The sequence below is a fragment of the Antechinus flavipes genome, chromosome 2 (assembly GCF_016432865.1).
Source record: "Antechinus flavipes isolate AdamAnt ecotype Samford, QLD, Australia chromosome 2, AdamAnt_v2, whole genome shotgun sequence".
In the NCBI taxonomy this organism is placed as follows: domain Eukaryota; kingdom Metazoa; phylum Chordata; class Mammalia; order Dasyuromorphia; family Dasyuridae; genus Antechinus; species Antechinus flavipes.
In genome coordinates, this window is record NC_067399.1 from 292,822,213 (window position 1) to 292,847,493 (window position 25,281).

The 25,281-nt window shown below is 36.2% G+C and overlaps 1 protein-coding gene across 4 annotated transcripts in view; it reads right to left on the reverse strand.

Moving 5' to 3' along the window:
• Positions 1-25,281, reverse strand: part of FBLN5 (fibulin 5) — a 128,893-nt gene that overhangs the window by 12,341 nt on the left and 91,271 nt on the right. For all 4 annotated transcript variants that reach the window (XM_051977341.1, XM_051977340.1, XM_051977339.1 and 1 more), the window contains exons 8-10: positions 23,242-23,364; positions 19,911-20,037; positions 11,669-11,864 (exon numbers count right to left, since the gene is read on the reverse strand). In XM_051977341.1, coding sequence (XP_051833301.1) covers positions 11,669-11,864; positions 19,911-20,037; positions 23,242-23,364 — 446 coding nt within the window. The remainder of the gene's footprint in view (positions 1-11,668; positions 11,865-19,910; positions 20,038-23,241; positions 23,365-25,281) is intronic.

Sequence of the window (25,281 nt, forward strand, 5' to 3'; positions counted from 1 at the left end):
AAAAGTACTTGGGAGTGTGTGAATGGTTGATATCAAGATTGAGCAATCATAATATTGCTATATTGCACAAGAAAAACCTTCATCTTCTTGATCTTTGGTCCAGAAGAATTGGATGTCTGTTCATTATCTCAATTACAACCAGGAAGAGAATTTAAGGTCCCAGGAGATGTTATCTTTGCTAGATGAAGATCAGATATATTAAATTCCTTGAGGCTCCAGAATTTGCTAAAGCTGTGATAGGCAGATCTGATCATCATGGAATTTAATATGAAGAATCAGGAATAGAAAGAGTGTTAGGGAAGCTGTGGTTTTCACTTGGAGTATGGACTAGAAAGATGGGGTCTCTGTATTACAAAGAGATCATTAAAAAGAAAAAAGGATTCCACATGTGCAAAAATGTTTGTAGCAGCCCTTTTTATAGTGACAAGGAACTAGAAATTGATTGGATGCCCATCAGATGTGGAATAGCTGGTTAAATTATGGTATATGAATGTAATGGAATATTATTATTCTATAAGAAATGATGAGCAGGCTAATTTCAGAAAAGCCTGGAAAATTTTACATGAATTGATGTTAAATGAAGTCAACAGAACCAAAAGAACATTGTACACAGCAACAACAAAATTATATGATGATTAACTGTGATAGTCTTTGTTCTTTTCAATAATGAGGTGATTCAAGGCAATTCCAAAAGATGTCTGATAGAAAGAGCCATCCACATCCAGAGAGAGAATTATGGAGACTGAATGTGGATCAAGGTACAGTATTTTTACCTTTGGTGTTGCTATTGTTGTTTTTCTTTCTTATGTTTTTTTCTCCTTGTGATCTGATTTTTCTCATACAGCATGATGAATGTGGAAATATGTTTAGAAGAATAGCGTATGTTTAACCTTTATCAGATTACTTGCTATCTAGGGGAAGAGAGTGAGGGGAAGGAGGATAAAAAAAATTGGAACACAAAGTTTTGCAAAGGTGAATGCTGAAAACTATTTTTGCATATATTTTTTAAAAATATTATTTTAAAAAAGAAGAGAAAGAAAGGGTCTCTATCAAAATTCCCCCACTTATCCATGGCAGTGAGAAGCATGACATATGAATAATCCTATTTCTAATTGTGCCTTGGACCAAATTATCGGTGAAGTAGATCTGTTATCCCACAACCTAGAGAGACTTTTCCTTAGGATATATCTTACTTTGCTATTGGGAGGAGAAGAATAATAGAGGAACTGAGACTTTATGTGGGCATATTGCAAGACAAATATAGATCAGTCAGTGATTAACTACCTCCCCCAGCTTAGGGAATTTTCCTGCTAATTCATCTCAAGGACACCTGTCCAAATCTTCTTTTTAAAAAAGATTGATCAGAAAGAGTGCTAATTCAGTTTCAATTGATCAAGGATGGACAGAAGCAGCTACACCCAAAGAAAGAACACTGGGAAATGAATATAAACTGCTTCCATTTTTGTTTTTCTTCCGGGTTATTTATACCTTCTGAATCCAATTCTCCCTGTGCAACAAGAAAACTATTCGGTTCTGCACACATATATTGTATCTAGGATATACTGTAACCTATTTAACATGTAAAGGACTGCTTGCCATCTAGGGGAAGGGATGGAGGGAGGGAGGGGTAAAATCAGAACAGAAATGAATGCAAGGGATAATGCTGTAAAAAAAATTACCCTGGCATGGGTTCTGTCAATAAAAAGTTATTTAAAGAATAAAAAAAGAAAAAAAGAAAGAAAAGTATCTACAAATATGTTTTGCAAATTAAAAGCTTTAATAAAAAATATAAGGAAGGAAAAAATAAAGTTGTTCTTAAAATAATGCTGATATTATAAAAAAAAAAAAAAAAAAAAAAAAAAGATTGATCAGAGCAAGTTTATTCCAAAATAAATCCTGGCTTTTTCTCTTGCCTTAAGGAAAAGGACTATTTTGCCATATTTATGCTTCTGTATCTGAGCCAGGGAATCCAATAGCTAGCTACTTTGAAGATAAAAGGAAATACAGAAAGTCTCCAAGTTCTCTTCTAAAGAAATTCCTCCACATCATCTCCTAGATGGCATTTCCTCATGAGGTAAGGAGTGGATGAATGGGCAATGGACAAGACAATATACCAGCTATCTTAGCCTAAGTTTCAGGGTGTTCCTGGACTGAAATTCTGGGAATTTCAGGGAATTTGGGCATCTCACTAAGAAAGACAGTTGGCTGAAAACATTTTCCAAATCAGTTCATTTACTTGAGCTCTGAGGCTCCCTGATCAACTAATCAACAATAAGCATTTGTTAATATAAGGATAGGATTGATTGGTTTACTCAACATTATCGCATTTAAATAAATTGACAATTAAGTATGAAAAGTTTTCAAAAGTCCATTTGATCAGGTGGAATAATGTCCAGCCAGAAGTCTGTTCCAATTGGCTAAGGAATTTTATCATGTCCTCTGGGTTCTGTATAAAGGTATCAAGTAATTTAGAATCAGAAAATTCCAGAAATTAGGGCAAGAATGACTTTCCAGTAAAACCCCTGAGGAAAAACCACCTGGAAAGGAAGGAGAGGCTCAGACTTCAATCTTGGCCAAATGTTCTTCCCCTTTTCCCTTTTTGCCAGAGGAGGAATTTTCAATTGTAAAAGGTCCAGAGGATTTTGGACCATATTTTCTCATTAGTGTCCTGGCATTGTCCCCCAGGATAGCAATGGTAGTGTCTGTACTGAGAGCCAAAGACAAGCTGAAGGCAGAATTATCATACTTAAGGGAACTTCTTGAATATCCACGAATAAGAGGAAAAATTTCTAACAACTATAACCTGTGATTTATCCCTAAGTCCACCCATGGACTTTATATGTAGTGGGTGGGAAAATATGTCATATTTGGGGGAGGGATTGTTTTCTACCAATTGTTCTTCCTGTATTACTTTAGTAAGTACCTCTTTTTAAAAGTTACTCAAGACTGAATAAATTATTCTCAACTAATAACCTGGAGTGCAGGACAGGAGAAAGCATGTTTGTGGGGGTTCAAGCTAATGGCATTACATGTATCACCTTTAATTTCCATGAAGTATTCTTAGGATTCTGAGGGAAAGATAAAACTTTATTCCAGAAGCTGAGATGCATCAATTATTCTGGAATCTGGAATATAAATTCTTAGAATTTACATAGGCTATTCGAAGTACCTATTATGTGGTAGTCACTGTGCTAAGTTTTGGGGATATAAATACAAACAATAATATAGCCTCTACTGAAAAAGAACCTAATTTGTACATTTCCCTCAGGTCTGACTTTTGTCACAGTAATATTTAGGATAGACACTGTGTCCCCACCCCACAAAGAGTTAGGGAAGAGGGCCAATTCACACCAAAGATTAGAGGCAAGAGATACGGCTTAAGAGAGAAAACACACCTGGAGATGGATGGGTGTGGGGTAGGGTGTGTTGCAAACCAAGGTCTAGGAGAGCAAACAGAAATTTGGGCTAAGGTCAAAACCTGGAGCTCAGAAAGGCTGTTTAATCAAGAGGAAAAGGCAAGAACTGAGTCCAAAAGTGAAAAGTCCTAGACAGAAGGGAGAACTGTATAGAGTCAAGTTAGAAAAATCCTACAAGTGAGAGAGCGAGCATCAGCAGCTGATAGCTTGTCTCAGTCAAGGTCTCAGACTGAGCATCCTTTGGTGGTGGCAATAAGCTTGTTCTGTTGTTCTCTTCCATGTAGCTTTGATCTCAAAACATGTCAGAGAAAAAGAAGGAGTCTAGCATATCTGAATGAAACAAGCCTACATATGGTTATGAGAAAGGATACTGTTGTGAGAATAGCTTAGAGGAGATGGGCAAGAATAAGCATTTCTACTGCACACTTATGTGCCAGACATGCTGTGCTAAGTGCTTTACAAATATTAGCTTGTTTAATCCTTGCAATAACCCTGTGCAAAAACCCATATATTTTATAGTTGAGAAAACTGAAGCAAATAAGGTCAAGTGACTTGCCTAGGTTCATATAGCTGTAAGTTATTGAGGTTAGATTTGAACTTGAGTTTCTTGACTCCAGACGTTAGGGCTTTATATACTGTGCTGCCTAGCTGGGTACAGATTTAAAACAGAGCAGTGTGATGCAGCACAAGTCTATAAGTTTTTGGTCCTCAGTCTTTCTCTCTTTGTGTCACCATTTTAGTAAGTGGTTGTGTTCCTGGGTGTCCACAACAGTCATGGTTCATGATGCTCCAAATACCACACAGAGCATGCACTAGAACTGGAAGAATAAGTAAGGATTGAAGCTGTGGTGAGATACAGCCTGGAGAGCTCTGCCTGAATTGTACCAGCTGCGAGTACTCCCATCATCCCATTACTAGAAAAGGAGAACATGGTAGTAGGTATCAAGCAAATGACACATGGTTAGACATACCTCTGCTTAGGCTCTTAGATATAGAGCTAGATAAAGGCCATCAGGTCCACTTTCCTTGTTTTACAGATGAAAAAAATGAATGAACAGAGGAGTTAAATGATTGCCTAGGGAGTTACTTCTTGTGTTTAAGGCAGGATTTGAACCCTGGTTTCCTTAGCTTAGTCTGGCCATTATACTACACTGTCATTTCAGTGACCTGCACAAAAGTAGTGTCAGAGGTAAAAATTTAAATCTATGATTTCAGATTTTCAGAGCCAGTGTGCCTTCCCTAAAACAGATCATAGGATTGTGGAATTTAGAACTAGAAAAGACTTAATATTTCATAGGATAATATTTCAGAACCAAAAGGGGCCTCAAAGACTACCTAGCCCAGCTTTTTCATTTTATAAATAAAGAAACAAAGCCATGGAGTCTTAAAGAAGAGACTTATTCAGGACACACACAGTCAAGATAAAAGCAACTTTAGAAACTAGTTTTCTTGATTCCAGAATCTATTGCTCTCTCCACTATAAATATTGTCTCTTATCAAAACAATTCCCTCTTCCTTTCCTCCTGTTTCCTCAATAACAAAACTCTCTTTTGTCACAATTAAAAAGAAACCCTTGGATCTTTCTCAATACCTGACTCATTGTGTCCCTCTCCAATTCAATCCCCACCATTTAATGTGTGTGTCTTTCATATTAATTACCTATCTCCATTTCTCTCATAAACAAGCTTTTCAGTTTATTCATATCTTCAGTCCCACAGTATGAGCCCCATATCCTCTGCATCAGGGAGTTACACCCAAAATTGCTTCACTTCTAAGATTCAGAATTTGGAAATTCCTTTTTTTTTGGTCACAATATCCTGTCCTCAAGTCTCCTATAATCTCATTCCTTCTAAGTCTATTCTTTGTCCTTAATCTCTCCTTGTGGTCCTGCTACTACACCTATTCTAGCTTCATTCTCTCTTCAAAGTTATGACTATATAGCTATTATTTGTTTTTTGTTCTCAAAGTTGACCATAACATTGATGCGGGGAAAGCTTGCTTTCTAGATTCCCACCCTCTCCTAGTTAATAATGTAAATTGCTCTTTAACTCACAAATCCTGGTCCCTTTGAATTCCAATAGAAGATCTGATCTGTTCCCAGCCCCACCCGGATATGAGCCAACTTTGGGGCTACACCCGAAAGCCCCTCGAGCTAAGTCTCCTATTATAAAAAGGCCACGCTGGGAACCCCTCTTTGCAGAGATTCCAAACATGGCTACCATGTGAGGACCCTCTGTCCACTGGACCCTCTGTCCAGTGCCCTCCTTATCTCTACCTTCGCCTATACTTTAACTTTGCTTATCTAATAATAAACCTCTTTTATCAATCTAGCTCTCCGGGCCAATAAATGCTTTTATTGGGAACTCGCGCTGCTACTAGACCCCCTTGCGCCGAATCTGTACCCCAAACCTGCCACTAGACCTTAACCCTAATTTCATTTAGGTACCCCAAAGCTAGACCTCAACAACATGAGGGAGATAATGGCATGACAGGCAAGTGAACTGGATTTTAAGTGAGGAAACACTGTGCAAGGTTGCCTGCCTCCCTTTCCCCTCGAGAGTCATCTGGGTCCAGTGGCAAGGTGTAGATTAAGATAACTGGAGATAGTTTTGGATGAACTATATAGCTAGGCTCTTCTATAGTACATTACCTTGCACTAATTCCTCGCGATTTTGTCCTTTCTTACTTCTATATCTCCACTATTACCCTTTTCTACAACTAGACAATCATGAGATCACAGAGATTCAAAATTAGTATAAATTAAAATAATCTAACCTTAATGTGGTCTCATTTCTGCCCAGAAACCTTTTTATTTATTATTGATAAACTCCCTATCTTACTACTCACAATGGCTACTTTAAATATTCTTTTCTCTTCTCTAGCCTTTAACTGTATTTCTAACCTCTCTTCTTTCAGAAGATCTGCTATTTTACTGAGAATCCAGAGACTATCCACCATGTGTTCCATTGTCATCTATCCTTTGAACATCATTTCTTCTTTATGACTTCACCCAATCTCTCATCTGTCCCTCTTGTTTTAGAAGATATGACCCTCCTTGCCTAGATCAGTCCCATCATTTTTACCCCAACAGCATAGACCTTCCCTTCTACTCTAGGACATTTTTCTACCATTCCCTTATGTTATCATCGTCAGTCTCTTTAAGGGTTTTTTTCTTTCTCTATTTACAAGTCTTCTCTATCTCTTATCCCTACCATTTCTTCAAACTATCATCCTGAATCTCCTCCCTTTTATTTTAGAAACTTGGAATAAAATAGTTACATTCACTGTCTTCACTGCCTCACAATCCCAATCCCTCACCATCACCAACAGTTTATTTTAAAATTTTCTCTAAGAACGAGAATCAATTCTTAAATGTAGTTATCAAATCCAATGGCTTTTTCCTCCTTGATCTTCCTGCAGCATTCTACATTGTTGCTAATTGTCCCTTTGATATTCTATCCTTTTGTTTCTATAATGTTGCTGTATCCTTGTTCTCCCTCTATGTCTACAACCACTCCTTTTGCCTGCTTTGATGGTTCTCTTCCATTGTCCACTAAACAAAGAAGTCCTCAAAATCTTTTTTGCTCAACCTTCTCTAAATTTATCTTTCTCAACTTATATTGTTTTCCTTGACAATTTCCTCCATTTCCATGACTTTAATTATATATGTGGCTTTACCTACATACAGATGAATCCCAAATCTGTTCATTCAACTTCAATCACATTCTTTCTTGAGCTCCCTGAGACAGCTAGACGGTATAATGAATAAAATGCTATCTGGAGTCAGGAAGATCTGAGTTCATTTGACCTCAGACACTTACTAGCTATGTGATCCTGGGCAAGTCAACATACTACCTCAGTTTCCTCAGTTACAAAATGAGGATAATAATAACACCCATCTATAAGCATTGCCGTGAAGATTAAATGAGATAATATTTGTAAAAGAGCTTAGCACAGTGCCTGGCAAAAAGAAGGCATTTAATAAATGTTTACTGACTGACTAGTATTATAATCATTCTTGCTAACTGAAAATTAGGGTTCCAAAAAAGGAAGAAGCTGTTTTGAAAGAAAACAATTGATTTAAAAGATAGTATCTGAATATGGGATTTATAGTATAACTAACAAAGACAACTAAGTATCTCGTGTGTCCCTGTGAGCCTATGCCTGAATTCATGCATATCTCAAGTATTTATGCTGATAATTAAAAAAAAAATGATCAAGTCAGGTTTTATAAAAGTAGGCTTAATATGCAGTAAGAAGAAATTCAGTTGAAAGCTAATAATTCAAAAGTGTCATTATCAAAGATGAGAGAGAAAAAAAACTCATGGCCATAGATATACAAAAGCATAAAAGTATGGATAATCAATAGATATTTATTAAGTACCTAGTATGTGCCAGGAGTTGTGCTGCTAGATACTAGAAATAAAAATATAAAGAATTAAACAATCTTTCATATTAGGGGGCTTATATAAAACTGGGGTATCAAGTTCAAATATAAATATTTACACAATAAATGTAAATAAACGCAAGGTAATTAGGAAAGATGGACACTAAGAATTGGGGACACCAAGGAAAGCTTTATGTTGAAGGCAATATTGATCTGAATCTTGAAACACGAGATGAATTTTATGAGGAAAAGATGTGGAGAAAATAAATTTCAGATATGGGGGTTGAGGTAGGTCAATGTAAAGGAAGAGAGGAGATGTATGGAGAGTTCTTTGTCAAGAATAAAGAGAAAATCAGTATGACTGCATCAAAAAATGCAGAAGAAATAACATACTTTTTCTCAGTCACATGTGACTCTATGACTCCATTTTTTCTTGACAAAGATACCCAAGTGGTTTCCTTCTCCAGCTCATTTTATACATTAGGAAACTGGGGCAGTTGCTCAAGGTCAAAGAGCTAATAAGTGTTTAAAGCCAGTTCTGAACTCAGAAAAATTAGTCCTGACTCCAAACCCACCAGCTCTATCTACTGCACCACTTAACTGTCCTTAAGAAAAGGGCTGCAAATACCACACATAGGAATAACCATTTTATCCTAGAGGCAATAGGAAGCCACTGAAATATAATAATAAACAAGATGAACTAGAAATACATGGAGACAATCTCATAGGAATCACTAAATTTTGGGGAATAGAGCTAAAATATAGATATAGATATTAAGGAGCCATTGGAGTTTATTGAAGAGGTTGGGGTTGATGAAGCCAGGGATAGTGAATTGTACTTATCCCTTTGACAATTGAGTAGAGTATGAATTACAATGGGGGGAGACTTAAGAAAGGAGGCCCAATTGGAAGGCTAATATAGTAATCTAAGCAAAAAGAGCCTTACTAGAGTAATGACTATGAATAGAGGGACATATAGAAGATGTGTCAAAGGTAAAAACTCTTCACTTTGCATCAGTAGCCCTTCTTGGTTTGGACTCCACAGAATGTTTGCTCTACCCCATAAGTTAATTATCTGAAATTTCATTATCATGTTAATTGACTCTGTTTTGGATCCTCAACACCTCATCTCCCTCAGCTTTCTTTCTCTTCTGACTGGACATTTAGAGGATGAAGCCCTAAACTCCTCCCAAAGTTTCCCTATAGATAGAGATGGGATGTGAACTTTCTAACTGACCCTCAACTTTCCATCAGCAGCTCTGCTTGCTTTGGACTCCATACTACCACATCAGGTGCCCTCTGGCACCCCCTTTTCCAGCTTCTTTTTTGATGTCTTTTCCCCATTAGTTTATAAGCTTTTTACAAGAAGGGGCTGTCTTTCTCATTTGTATGTCCAACAGTTAGATTAAATCATAAACTCCTTGAGGACAGGAACTATCTTTTTCTTATTAGTATCCCTAGCAATTAGCACAGTGCCCAGCACATAGTACATGCTTAATACACTGAATTGAATTATCCTTAATTGAAATGAAGTGAGTGGAACAACACGTGAGAATGTGACTGAAGAGTCAGGGATGATACCAGGATTGTGAGCCTGGATGACTAGGAGGATACTGATATACTTGACAATAATAAATTGATCAATAAATTGAGGAGAGACTATAGAAAGAAAAATGAGTTTAGTTTTGAATATGCAGCATATACAGGATATTCACTTCAAGATTCCCAAAAAGCAATTGGTGGTGTGGAGCTAGAACTCAGGGGAGAGACTAGTGCTTGCTGTACAGATCTAAGGATTATCAACATAGGAATTTTGAGTTCACTTTGTCCAATCCTCTCATTTTATAGATGAGGAAAGTAGGATCTGTAGCAGGGAAATGATTGCCAATATAATATAATTAATAAGATGTAGAGCTGGTAAAACACTACCAAGGATTTCTCACATGTTTTCTAGGATAAAATAGTATAGCCTACTATATAAAGTCCTATACAGACTGGTTCTAGATTACCTTTTCTAGTATTATTTCATACACACCCACCCACAAACTGAATTTATATTCCAGCCAAATTGGACCTCCTGTTATCATCCTGTTCTCTTCCACTTCCCTTATGTTAAAAAAAAAAAAAAATCACTCATTTGTGGAAGGAAACTTTTCATTGGATCCCAGAGGATAAACTTTTGTCTCCTGATTGCTATCATTCTCGATGGGACTGTCCTCTGCACCTCACTGGGTCCTCTCTTAATGAATTTGTCCCATACACAGTTTTAGATAATTACAGCTCTAGAAGAAATTGTAATTTTTAAAAAAAAATTTGTATTCCCAGCACTTTACATAGGATTTCAGTCTGTGACTAACTATCAACTGCAGCAATCTTTGAAGCCTAGAGGGCTGACACATGCCTCCAGTGAAATTACAAATCAATATTTGAGAGGTCCCCAGAGGCTAGAAATGTTAAAATATAATTAATATGTGGCAATAATGCATTCTTATAAAATTCTAAACTTGGTACCTCAAAAACTTTCACAGACATTTAAATCAGCTGGAAATCAGTAACTGTTTATGGGTTTGCCATTAAATAAGAATGAGCCTTAACTGTGATCTCATCATTACCTTTCTTTTCTCTATTACAATTCCCTTTTCCAGTCCTAGGTTCTTCCCAATAGCTCCTACAACCCTTAAATACACTGAGAACAAAAACATCGTCTAATAGTAAATAATTGGAGCGGGAGAGCTGTTAGAAATATGGAGTAAAATCATCTAGAATATAGTCCCATTATTTAGGCATAATGCTTTGACTTGCCTCCGTTATAAGAAAATAGAATCCTTAAGGCATTGTTTCCTTCCTTTGTACTACCCCACAGTGACTAATAGAGTTCTTTTCCTAAATAAGAGGTACAATAAATATCCATGGCTGATATTTGTCATAGAATCGCTGAGTGTCAGAACTGGAAAGGCTCTTAATCATTAAAATGCTTCACATTATGAGTTTAAGGGTTACAAAACACTTTCCTCCTGAAGCTGACAACTCCATTTAACAGATGAGAAAATTGAAATTTAAAGAGGTCAAATTACTTGTTCAAGGTCACTTAGTTAACAATTGGAAGATTTAGACCCAGATCTGCCTTTAAATCTAGTGATCTTTCCACTTAAACCAGTTAGAGCTAGAATTTTAAAGCTGGATGTAATCTGAGGAAACAGATTAGAAAATATAACAAAAAATATTAGAAGCAGCAGCTAGATGATACAGTGGACAGAGCACCAGTCCCGAATTCAGTTGGGACCTGAGTTCAAATCTGACCTCAGATACTTAAACTTCTTAGCTATGTGACCCTGAGCAAGTTATTTAATTAACTCCAATTACCTCAAAAACAAAACCAAAAATACACAAAAAAAAAAATTGGAGCTGGAATATAGTGTCAAATTCAGATAGAAATAGGACCACCAAACCATGCATGAAGATCTCTTCGGGCTACATCCTGACTTGAAAAACTGCATATTAACTACTGTATTTTATTTATTTTGCTAAATATTTCTCAATTATATTTTAATCTGGTTGAGGTTATAGTCTGAAATGTTACAATGTGCTTGACAGCTCTGATCTGTCCCAACTGTCCAATTCTATTGATGTGGAAACCGAGAAAAGGTTATGTAAAAGTTAGGGGCAGAATTGGGTCTAGAATCCAGGCTTTTTTTCTCTTTCCATTCTCTTTCCATTACACCATGCTGTTTACTTGCCCATCCTTCCTAACACTTGCCCCTGAGAACATCCAGTCCTATGAATATAATACTTTTTAAGTCCTTAATGTCAAGACTAGAACAATTATTAATAACCATTAGAAGTTCTCCATTCACTGAACACTTACCCTCATATAGAATTCTCTACCCTCATTCCCAGATTTGATCTGAAAGATGTAATAGGCACCAGGATACCGAGTAGTTGCTTGCATTTGGAAGATGTCAGCAGGAACAGATCGTCCTGATACCACATCCATGTCTCGGTACAGGATAGTGAAGGGCTGGTCTCTGCAGCCAGGATTTTCAGCTGGACACATGCAGCGACTTTAAGAGGTAGAAACAGCATTATTACTTCACAAATCCTTTCCATATGGCCTGCTACATTTCTTTCCTTTTCTAAAAACACTGGACAATATAGAAATAAGAATACCCACAAATGCTTATTAAACACCTACTATATTGAAGGCACTATGCCAGAGGTTAAAACACAAAGACAAAAATGAAATAATACATGACCTCAAGGACCTTAGATTCTACCACCTAAAATGCTGCAAACTTAGAGCTTCTCTGTTCTTGTCTCAACATTTCAACAGAGCCAACAGATATAAAATATTTATTATCCGGAATAGCCAGGGAATGTTATATTGTGGTTAGTAATAGTTACATCATACAGACTGTCCCTGTATAAAGCTTTATTAAGCTTTAATAGCTTAAAACTGCACTAAGAATTTTGGAGACATCCTGTAGAATAAACCTAGATGAGTTGAATATGACCAAAATGACTCAACAACAAATTCTAAATGTATTTTATATAGATAGCTAGATAGATATTCACACATACAAACACCCACACAAACATATACATGTTAAAAGAAATGTTAAATTCAAAGAATAGTCAGTAGTGTATTCCAGCTTTAACACTGCGTTCATAATGGAGTAGTTTTTTTTTTTAATAACTCTATATATATGTTCACATACACATGTATTTCAAAAACTCATTGTTGTAAGTATTCTTTCCACTGGTACAAATCACAACTCATCCAACCTTCTTATTCCATACAAGTCTTTTCCATGTCTTTTAGGAAATACTCCATAGAGTTTCTTTCCAAAGAACTAGAGGCCTTCTTCTGATTTTTCCACAAGTCTTTCTTCAGTGCCTCATTGTGGTATGAAAATGGCTCCTGGGCTTCCAGCAGTTCCGCCAGAGCAAAATAAACTTTTCCAGCCTGGAAAAGTTCCAGTCACAATTCTTGAAACAGACTATGTCTGCTGTCTAAGGACCAGCCTGGCTATGTGCAGAGTCTCATCACCAGAAAGTTGACTATTCTGGGATCAAGTTTTTACCCACAATGTGCCATAAAATGGGTTTAGAGAAATATTGCCATCATATTTTACATCTAGTATTTCACTCAATCCTTATAGCATGAGTTTACAGCTCAAAATTCTTCAAACCTCAATTTTCTGATCTATAAAGAAGGGAACAATAATCACAGGATTTCAAAATCCCTGAGTTGGAGGGGAGCTCAGAGACCATTTTTCCCAACTTTACTCCTGAATAAAACCTCCTTTACTAACATTCCTGAGGAGCAATCAGCCAAGGAAGTCTTTAAGAAAAGGTAATGACAGATTTCTTTGCCTTCAAAATAGACTATTCATCTTTTGGTTAATTCTATTTTTTTCCTTACTCTGATACTTGGATCAGTCTGTTATCTCCTCAATGTGAGCAATTCCAAATGGTGCAGATGACACCCTAACTATGTTTTCTAATGGGAGATTCACTCAATGTGCTAGAAGCCTTGTGCTAAAGCTTTTGGCATTTTGTTGGTAGTAACAGGTTATGTGGGTAGCTAGGTGGTACGTAGATCGCCAGGTCTAGAGTCAGGAAGATTCCTTTTCCCAAATTCAAATCTGGCTTCAGACACTTACTAGCTATGTGACTGTGGACAAGTCATTTAACCCTTTTTTGCCTCTATAAAATGAGTTAGAGAAAGAAATAGCAAATCATTCCTATGTGTTTGCCAAGAAAATCCAAATGGGGTCACAAAGAGTTGGACAAGGCTGAAAAAACTCAACAATAAAATTCTAAATGTATGTGTATACACATATATAATCTCATGTATATGTTCATACATATATAGAGAGAGAAAAGAAAGAAAAAGAGAGAGAAGAGAGAGAAACAGAGATGTCAAATTCAAGGAGGAGTCAATAGTGCATCCCAACTTAGTGTTTTCATAAAGGGGAATGATATGAAATGAGATTGAAAAGATAAGGTAGAACTAGTTTGTTAAAGGACCTTAAATTTCTTGATAAGGCCTTAGTGATTATTATGCTGACAGCTAAGTAGAAAGATGGATAAGAAAAGGAAGAGAATGGAATCAGTCCCCTCTCTCAGACTATTATAACAACCAACTAATTGGCCTCCCCTTTAAAATGTACTATATTGTCACAAAACTCTGGTGTCCTATCAAGCACAGAGATGAATTTTGTTCTTTCCAGGGAAGCAGATTTATAATCTCAGTCATTTCAATTCCCCTCTCCTCACTACCTCATAACCAAATAACAAGTCTTGCTAATTCTTCCTCCATAATACATCTTGCAATTTATTCTCTCCTCCTCCCTCACACAGTCACCATCCTAGTCTGGGCCTTTGCTACTTTTTTACTTCCAATATGGCAATAGACTCCTAATGGGTCTCCCTCCTCAAATATCTCCCCACTCCAAATTGTCCTTTATATAGTTATTAAAGTGATTTTCCTAAAATGCAAATCTTACCACGTCATCCCCATATTCAATAAATTTTTATAGCTCTCTATTATCTTTAGGATCACATAGAAACTCCTATATTTGGGATTTAAAACTCTTTACTCTTTTCTGGGTCCAGTCTACCTTCCTGAGATTATTAAACATTTTTTTCTTTCATGTTCTCTCTGTTCCAGCCAAATGGATCTGTTTGTCATTCTAAACATAATATTGTAGGTCTAACCTTTTTTTGTGTGCTCTTATGCCTTAAATGTACTTCATCTTCACCTCCAGCCCTCTGTCTGTCATTATTGTTCATTTGTATCTGACTCTTCATGAACCCATTTGAGATTTTCTTAGTACAAATACTAGAATGGTTTGTCATTTCCTTTTCCAGCTCATTTTACAGATTAAAAAAAAAACTGAGACAAACAGGATTATGTGACTCTATATGTGAAATCCTTGACCAACAATCAAAAAGATGATATATTATTTTAGAAGACCTGATATATCATCTTAAATATTTTTGTTTTAAATGACATCTAAAGGCACAAAAGAATTACAGGTAAATTAATTTTCCCTATATTCAAACATAGAATATATACCCTGATCTTTTTATTAATTAAAGAAAAATAATATCTTTAAATTTGAAATTCTTATTTTTAATTGGTTATCATGGTTGTCTGCTATCCCATCTACCTGTTTTTCCTAATACAGATCCCTGAACCAGAAATATATGAAGAAGAAATATACAGAACAAAGTGCAGAGGAAATGCCTAAGAGCTCATGGAAACTTTTGCTGTATAGAACCTGAAGAATGGAGTACACCTTATGGCAATAAATAAGGAAAGGTGAATCAGAATAAGTGGTCAAATCAAAAACCTTGATAAGATCATAAAAGGACTAAAAAATTATAATACTTTTTGCACTGAAATTAATTTAAATGTAAATAGTTTGTTATTATTATTTATTCATTTCAGTCATGTCTGATTCTTTGTGACCCCATTTCAGTTTTTCTTGGAAAAAATAGTAGAATGGTTTTATATTTGTTTCCAGTTTATTTTACAGATGAGAAACTGAGGCAAACAGAACAAAGTGACCTGTCCAGAATCACACAACTAGTAAATAGGAGACCAGATTAAAACTCAGGAAGAAATTTGACTCCAAAACTGGGACTTTTCCATTGTACCATGTTTACCCATTAAATAGTCATTAAGCCAGAGTAACTAGCTCCATTGATATTCAAGATTAATTGTTTAATAAGATATTAATTCATTGCTACTACTCCCATAGTTCTTGAGTCAAAGTGTAGAGAGTGTAGTTTTCATTCAAAAGGCTACTGAATACAATTGGCATGTTATAAAACTTTGCTTATCATAAAGACCTTTAAATTACCATACATTCCATTTTGCAAATTTTAAATGAGACATAAAAAAGAATGTAAAATAGTAAACATGGCAGAGGGAAGCAGACAGTGGCATACTGTATGGAAAGGGAGGAACAGCCATCGATAATGTAAGGACGAGAAGGTAAAGACATGGTTATATGGAAGGGAGACAGTTAACACAGAAAAAATCTTTGTATCAAGTTTCTCTGATAAAGATCCCATTTCTAAAATAGATTAGGAACTGATTCAAATAATAAAAGTCATTCCCCAAATTGACAAGCGATCATAGGATATGAATAATAAGAAAAAGAATAAAAAATATCTGGAGAAGAAATCCAGACTATCTAATGCCTAAGAAAAAATGCTTTAAATAAATCATCAATATTTAGAGAAATTCAAATAAAAATAACTCCAAGGTTCAACCTCATACCTATCAGATTAGCAAAGAAGAGAAATGACAGATGTTGGAAAAACCTGTGAGAAAACAGGCATATTGATGAACTGTTAGTTGGATTGTGAATTAATATAGTCATTTTGGAAAGCAATTTGAGATCATGCCTCCAAAAGTGGCTAAACAGCGAATTTTAACCTATGACACTCTGATGTCAGCACTCCTAGAGCTGATCAAAGAATGAAGAAAAGAATCTATATGTACAAAACGATTCATATGTGCTTTTTTTTTTTGGTGACAAAGAATTGAAAAATAAGGCGGTGCCCAAAATTGAAAAATAGTTGAACAAATTGTGGTATATTAATATAATGAAAATTATTGTGCCATAAGAAATCATGAAAAGGGCAGTTTCAGAGAAACCTGGCAAGGCTTGCATGAACTGATGTTCAATGGAGTAAACAAAACTACAACAATTTATGCAATGACAATGTTGGGGAAATTAATAATTTTGAAAGACTTAAGAATTCTGATCAATTTAATTATCAACCATGATTCCAAAAGACAAATGATAAGGAATTCTAACAATCTCCTTCGAGAGAGGTAATAGTATAAAAATGCAGTATAGGACATACATTTTTGGACATTCCAGATATGGAAATTTGGCTTGACTTTACATATTGGTTGGGGCAGGGTATTGTTTCTGGGGTTTTTTCTCAATGTTGAGAAGGGCAATGAGAAAATAAATACTCATTAATTGAAAAAGATAACATTAATTATTAAAAATTGGTTAGATGAAGAAAATAAATGAGTCTCATTGTGTCAAAGGGAGGGGAAAAATTGTAAAGCACTGTCCTGGTGCTTTCAATTAAATAAGGATTTAATTTAAATTCTAGTATAAGAACATTGTTATGAGCAGAAAATGGCCTAAACAATTCAAGCTATTCAAAACCAGAATGGCTGTTTCAGGAAGAAATTATTTCTCAATCACAGAGATCTTTATATAGAAACTAAGTGATAACTAATCAAATACATTGGAAAGAATATTCCTGCTCAAGTTTAGATTCCTTGAGTCAGGAACATTCATCTTCTTGAATTCAAATCTGGCCTTAGATACTTAGTAGTCCTATGACCCTGGGCAAATCAATTAACCCTATTTACCTCAGATCCTTCTCTGTCAAATGAGCTGCAGAAGGAAATAGCAAGCCACTCCAGTTTCCTTGGCAAAAAAAAGGGACAAAAAACTAAACAGGACCATGAAGAGTCAGACATCACTGAAAAATGATTGAACAATAAATCAAATATATTATAATGAATATTCCTGTTCAGGTAAAGATTGGGCTAGGTGGCATCTCTAAAATCCCTTCCATTTCTTAAATTCTATGGTTTTGTGATCCTTAAGCATTTCTTTTCTTTCACTGGATAATGAAGTAATCAAATATATAAAATGAGAGATTTGTACCCTACCTTCCATGAACTTATGAAAAGAATTGTGGTAATTTATCTAGAGAGACTTTGTATTCATAGAAAAGATGATAAATTGAAAGATATCTTATTGAAGATAAAGACTTATATTAGTACAAACTTTGTCGCAGACTTTGTCTAATAGATCTTCTGTTAGGTTTGCATGGCTTTTGTATTTCCTGATGGGGAGCACTAATATGATCTCATTTTGAGGTTTGATTTTTTTTTTGGCCATCATCTGAGATTTCATCAATATAAGGAATTCCCAGAGAGAAGTGCACTTTACCAAATCCATATCTGCTCTGCAATTTATATTCTTAGTGAATTTCCTAGAGCAACTTATCTAGGGTATCACAGTCAGTATGTGTCAGAGGTTAGAAATGAAGCGCACTCAGTATGAGTTCCTTCTCAATATGATCTTGGGCATCAATAGGATGGAAATAGAGTATCCAAGAGAAATGGAGTTCTCTGCCTTGGTTAAAACATCTCTAAGATATTATGTTTAGTTTTCAGTGTCATATTTAAGTGAGGACATAGACAGACCAGGATAATGAGAGTCAAGTGAATAACTGAGGATGTTGAGAATGGAAAGAAAAATATTTGGCAGGAAGGACAAGTGAGAGCTGGCTTCAGGTATCTGAAGAGGTGATGTGGAAAAGGCATTAAACTTAACCTTATTTATTCTTTCCCAAGATCCAAACAAGGAACAGAAAGTAGAAGTGTCAATGAAGTACATTTCATTCAATGTAAAGAAAATCTTTCTTATTAGGGATGTATAAAAGTGGGATGGATTGCCTGGGGTAAATAGGGAATTCCCCATCACTGGAGGTGGCCACTAGGTGAGAAAAGAGAAGATTCCTGTTTCAGTGGGTGTTGGCCTAAATAAACGACCTTTGAAAGCTCTTCTAATTCAGAAAAAAGGAATGTACTTTTATGGGTTTTTGTCATCAAGAGAACATAGAGTTATAAAGTGAATTGTAAAAGACAGAGTGTTGTGTATACAGCAGGAATTTAATAAATATTTAATTGGATTTAATTTATTGACTTGTCTAGATTAGGATCTTATCCAATATTTGTGTTAGTCTAGTGAAGGCATTGAACCCCTTCTCAGAATAATTTTTAAAATTCACAATTGAAGAAAATGCGAAATTTCAGTTAGAGATTTGTGACAAAAGATGGAGTTTTTCCCATTTTCCCATTTCCCCACATTCAAAGACCCCATGAAATCTAATTAGACCAACCTCTTCATTTTAAAAATGGAGAAACTGAGGCTCAGAAAATTTGAAATGCCATAGATCACTGATGGAAGACCAGTAATAGAGGAATTCGGGTCTCTCTCAATTCCCAACAATCTTTCAAGTATACTCTTATGCTTATGGCTTTTTGTTCAAATAATATGGAAAAAAAACAGGAAAGGAAAGGTTTGGCCTATTGGAGAAAGAATTATGCCATCCATTATGAAAAGAAATCCAATAAAAGTTCCATGAATTTTGTAACTTTTTTTACTTAGACCCCCCCACTCATTTTGAAATATAAAAATTCTCCACATAGATCTCAACCAGGCCATGCCTCTCCTGTTTCATGGCTCCTTGGGATAGTATTAACTGTTGTTATTGATGATAATAATGACAATTTTGTTACAGAAAATAAAACAAAAACAAAAGCTTCTAGTACCTAAATTCTTCCTAGTTTTTCCCATTTTTATATCATTGATAATCAACATTATTGAAACCAAAAAAGTCTTCTCTATTATGGAAAATTTACAAAAATGTATGGATGGAAGTAGAATCAAAAAGCCTGCATGAGTTGTAATATATAATGAATAATTCGAGTATAAATATACTGAGGAGGCTGTATATCTATCTAAATATGCAAGCAACAACATTAATTTATATTCATATAGTGCCTCAAGATTTACAAAGCATAATCCTTGAGAACTAGGACTATCTTTTGCCTCTTATTTGTATCTCTAGTACTTAACATAGTGTCTAGCATATAAGAGTTGTTTAGTATTGCTTATTGATTGATATTTTTGTTAGCTTAAGATTTTTGAAGCATCTTCACATTACATTTTGTTATGTAATCATTCTGCAAGGTAAGGACAGATAACATTAGCCCTATTCTAGCAAACTGAATCAGAATGAAAATCATTCATCTAGAGTCCCATATTTAATAAAATGCAGGAATTAAACTAGAATTTGAACAGAAGTCTAAACAAGAGCTTCTTGAGGACAGATTGTTTTGTGCCTTTTGTTTTGGCATCCTTAGTGATCAGCAAAGTGTAAATGCTTAATAAATGCTTGTAGATTCATTGATTGATTCTTACTTACAGCCTGGTTCTTTTTCTACCATACCCTGTTTACTTTATCCTACTCAGAAACCCACAACTTACTTGTCACTGATCTGGATATAAGGTTCCTCACAGCGAATAGGATCTATACATTTGAAGCCCCCTTGCAAATTATAACAAGTTTGCTGTAGAATGCAGGTGTGGTTCTGGTGCTCACATTCATTGATATCTGAAACACAGAAAGGACAGTCAATGAGGAGCTTCCTAAGATGTAATTCTGAGCAGGGGAAGGACTACCCATGTCAGATCTGACATTAAAAAAAAAAAAAAAAAAAAAAAACAGAGCCTAGCATATAGTTTAATAAAGCAGATGTCGGCTGTGGTTCTTTTCAACAATGAGATGATTCAAGCCAGTTCCAATAGACCTGTGATGGAGAGAGCCATTTACACCCCCAGAGAGGATTGTGGGAATTGGGGGTGGATAACAGCATAGGATTTTCACTCTTTTTATTGTGGTTTGCTTGAATTTTATTTTCTTTCTCATTTTTAAAAAAATTTTTGATCTGATTTTTCTTGTGCAGCAAGATAATTGTATAAATATGTATACCTATGGGCAGCTAAGTAGTAAAGTAGATAGAGAACCAGCCCTGAAGTCAGGAGAACTTGAGTTCAAATCTGACCTCAGACTCTTAATACTTTCTAGCTGTGTGGCCCTGGGCAAGTCACTTAACCCCAATTGCCTCATTAAAAAAAAAGTGTGTGTGTGTGTGTGTGTGTGTGTGTGTGTGTGTGTGTGTGATATCTATATTGGATTTAACATATATTTTTACTATGTTTAATATATATTGGATTATATGCCATGTAGGGGAAGAGGTCGGAGGAAGGGGGGAAATGAGAACACAAGATTTTTTCAAAAGTCAGTGTTGAAAAATTATCCTTGCATATATTTTGTAAAAAAAAAAAAATTCAATAAAAAATACAATAAAAGCTTATTCATTTTCTTTTAAAATATATGTAAAATTGTCTTTACATATACATGTAATAAAATAAAGTATTAAAAAAGAGAAGGCATCTGGGTGGAATTGAGAAAGTGGAAGAAGAGACATCTCTGAAACGTCTTTTTTACTAACAAGAGACAAAGAGACCAGTTTTGCCATATGGCCTGTTTGAGCCTCTTGCTTGTTATCTCCTTTGTGATTCTTATGATTATTGACTTCTGGCAGTTTAGATAAGCCATGAGCAGAAGGTGCTAAGGGCAAAGTTGGAAATCAGGGAAAGTAAGTTAAAAAAAAAAAAATAGCTATACCATTCCTTAACAGGCAAGAGGGTGGGACTCCACTGACTGTGAGTCAGTATCCTTTGGTGAAATAAGGAGGAAAGCATGATCAAAGCCCCTCTACAGGGGAGCTTTGGAAAGCATGAAAGAAGTCTCAGTGCTAACCAGACTAAGAACATGGTTCATGGCAACACTGGCTTGGTTTAGTGCCTTCCCTGGAGAGAAGCTCATGAAGGAACTGGATGGCTCTTAGCATTCACAAGTTTCTAGAATTCCCCTTGGCAGGACAGAGAAGGCAACACAAGAGAAGCCTGCCAGCCAAAACAGAAGCAAGAGCAGCAGCAGCTGTGGGCATTGAGAGAAAGGAAGCCTATTGTGCATTCAGTGACCTCAGGAGAGCAAGAGGCTGCCTGAAGACTAGACATCCATGGGATCTCCATCTTGGACTCTCCATCTTCTGCTGTTTGCTGGGTTCTATGATCCAAAACAAGTCCCACTAGTGCTCTCCTATTGGACTCATTCCATTTAAATAGCTCTCAGTTGGATGGTGGGTTAATATCATTTGGTTCAATAAATTATTTTCCTTAAAGCTACTTTAGTTTCTGGATAAAGAAACCATGAATCAAAGAACACTGGGAAACGAATATGAACTGTTTGCATTTTTGTTTTTCTTCCCAGGTTATTTTTACCTTCTGAATCCAATTCTCCCTGTGCAACAAGAGAACTGTTCAGTTCTGCAAACATATATTGTATCTAGGATATACTGCAACATATTTAACACATATAGGACTGCTTGCCATCTAGGGGAGGGGGTGAAGGGAGGGAGGGGAAAAATCGGAACAGAAACGAGTGTAAGGGATAATGTTGTTAAAAAAAAAAATTACCCTGGCATGGATTCTGTCAATATAAAGTTATTATAAAATAAAATAAAATAAAATATTAAAAAAAAGAAGAAACCATGGATCAGCCTCAGTGGGTTAGCTCAACCTCTTGATCATCAATTGGCACAAGTGCAGAGGATTTGGGGAACACTAGCAGGTAGAAAATGGAATTAGTATTTAACTACCAAAAATAATGAGACTGTTAACAAAAGCAAAGTAGGCTACCTGCTTTATAAGAGCTCATTTTCTATACCTTGAGTGATACAGAGTTCCAACTTGGATCTGGATCCTATTTTCTGTTCCCTAGATCCCTTAATAAGATACCACATTAAGTTCCTGTGAGCTTACCTATTTCCCAGTTCAATTGCTTTCATAGTCCTAAGTTTTTGGTTCTAGTTTCTATTTTTTTAAAGCTATACATGTACATCCATTTTTACATATGAATCATGCTGGGAGAGAAAAATCAGAACAAAAGAGAAAAACGACAAGAAAAAAACAGAGGGAAAAAAAAGTTAAAATAGTATGTTTTATCCATATTCAGTCTCCATAACTCTCCCTCTCTCTTTACATGTGGGTGGTATTTTCCATCCAAAGTTTCAGTTTCTAGTCACATTTTCTTTCTTAGATATTCATAATACATCCCTGAGAAAGATCTTGCCCTTGAATGATCTACCAATGCCTTTAAGCAACTTGATAGTGATAAAACTTTGGCTGTGTCTCTACCACTGTAAGGCTGCAATTTTGCATCATATTTCCTTCACAGACCTTGCCTGGGGCCCTCTCAAAAAAAAATTTTTTTAAAGGGTCTTATGACTTCTTTTTGCCAGGTTGCCATGGTAGCTGGCACAGGCATGCCCTAAGGGAAAGAAAGTGCCTCCAAATTTACTCTCAGAGAGGTTCTCAATATCTACTGAACCTGACCGTGTCTTTCATCATCACAGTCTAAACTAGAGATGAAAAATCACTGGCCCCAGGACAACAAACAGCACAACCATAGACAGATGTAGCACCCAGGGACACATATCACAAGTCATTAAATCACTGATCCCAGTAGTCAGTGTGATTCATTCTGTTCCCTCTCCTTTAGGAAGAGAGGAGCAAAAGGAAAAAGAGGTGCAAATCCCGATGCAGTCAGTTCCTGACCCCAGCTACTGTCCCTAGTTCTGGCACCTGGGATAATCTCTGGCCCAAAATACCACCTCTTCTTCCCTCCATCCCCCATCTACCACTCCTTTTGCACTCATTGCACTCTTTCTATCACTCTGTGGACACTTACCTTGACAGCTTCTATTATCATCCAGCAAGATGTAGCCAGGAGGGCAAGAGCAATAATATGTGCCAGGTTGGTTCACGCACTCATGTTGGCACAGGAACTCAGAGAAGCTGCATTCATCCATATCTGAGGGCAACAAGAAGAAGGACAGCTGAATTAAAGCCAGCTCTCTCTGGGGACACAGGTATTGCCTGTTACTGCAGGGTTCAATAAATTTGCTTATGTCTCAGAGAAGTACTAAGTTACCCCATTCCCCACTCTCCTTTACCCCTACCAATTTCAAAACCCTTTAAAATTTTCAATTCTCAAGGAATAAAAAACTAAAAGAAAAAATGAAAGCAACATTGAAAGGGATACAGCTTCTAGGAGAAATATGGCAGTAATCCCAAAGCCCCCAGACTTTAGGAGTGCTATTGTTCTAATAATCTGTTTATTAATGATCCCCAAGTCTCCTGGCTTTAGGAATAATGTGTTAGAATCCTTACATAGTGTTAAGTCACTAGAGTTGATAAAAACAATGCTTAGGTAATTGGTTCACACCTTTGGAGCTCACATCTTTGGGAGAGTTTAGCATTAGGGGTCACACATTAGAGCTCACATCTTTAAGAGAGTTTACACATTAGAGATCACACTTTAGAGTTCACACCTTTAGAAAGCTTATATAAGTTAGAAGCCTCCAGGAAGAGGAGGAGATTTGGGGAGATTCACAAGTGAGAAGTCACTTGAAGAGATTGAAAGCCTGAAGTCAGTCAGTTGAAGAGTAGAATCAGGATTCAGAGAGAGCTGGAGGCTGAAGCTGGCAGACAAGCTGCAAGAGCTCTTGGAACCAAGGAGGGAGATAGGCCTCTAAGAAAACTAACCGGGCTATTTTGGAAGAGACAATAAAAGACTGGATTTTAATTCCTGGCTGCATTTGAAGTGATTATTACTTGGAACTGAAACTAAGGCTGCCTCCAGAAACCTCCCCAAGAAACCTGCTCCCAGAGAACCATCATATCTTAGAAAAAGAAGAGAACACCACAATAATGTAGTAGAGTCCTAGAAACTTTGCTGACTGCCAGCTAGCAATCTGTTGGTTAGTGATAATAGAGTTTCTGAATAAATGGTGAGATGCATACCAGGCCATTCCTCAGTTCTACCTCTGGGGCATAAAATTAGCATATCAGTGACATGAAGAATCAGATCTTTCTGTCTTTTTCTATAAATTTGTCTTCTTACTCCTGGTTCTTTGCTGACTCCTTTTGGAACTTAGCCCGCTTCAATTGGTATTACAATTACAATAAACTTTGCCCCTTGACTTAGAGATGATTCAAGCCTGCAAATTCTTTTGAGATCTTGTCATACCGGTCTGTGACCCCAACTTTTTGGGGGTCTCCTTTAGAACTTCAACAGCATGGCCTCCAACCCCAACTCCAGGACTAAATTAGGGTCATTGGTGTTAATCTACGGAAGGTCTTCATCTTCAAATTAAAGATCATTCAGTCCAATATTCTGATTTAACAGATGAGGACACTGAGACCTGACCAAGTAAAGTAACTTATTTATTAATAATAAATCAGTTTCATTGACTCTAGACCTAGTGTTCTTTCCATTGTACCACACTGTCTAAGTGAAATTCCTGGAAAAGGATCAAAGAAGAAGCTGAGCTTCTTTGGTCAGATTGCTGCTTGTATCGTATATGGGATTGGTAGAAACCTCGTAAGCCTCCTGCTCCTTCTATCTCAACTTGCCTCTCCCTTTCCCCTCATGTGGCAGGGATCTCAACCCTAAATGCGCACAACAATTGAGAAATTCAATAAAATTCTTAGGTAGGGTTCTACTTCTCCCTGAACTGAATGGATCTATTTGATTGTGAATTCTTTCCATCTTTTTCAAATTACTCTGAAACTAAAATATGATAGTTTCAATAAATTTGTTTCCCAAATTCCAGGACATAATGAAATTGTTAGGGACCAGTTTTGACCAGATTGGTCTAGTTACTGTTCTCTGACCTTGAAATTTCATTTCCTACTTTCTTCTTGATTTACACTCCTGAGGTCTCTC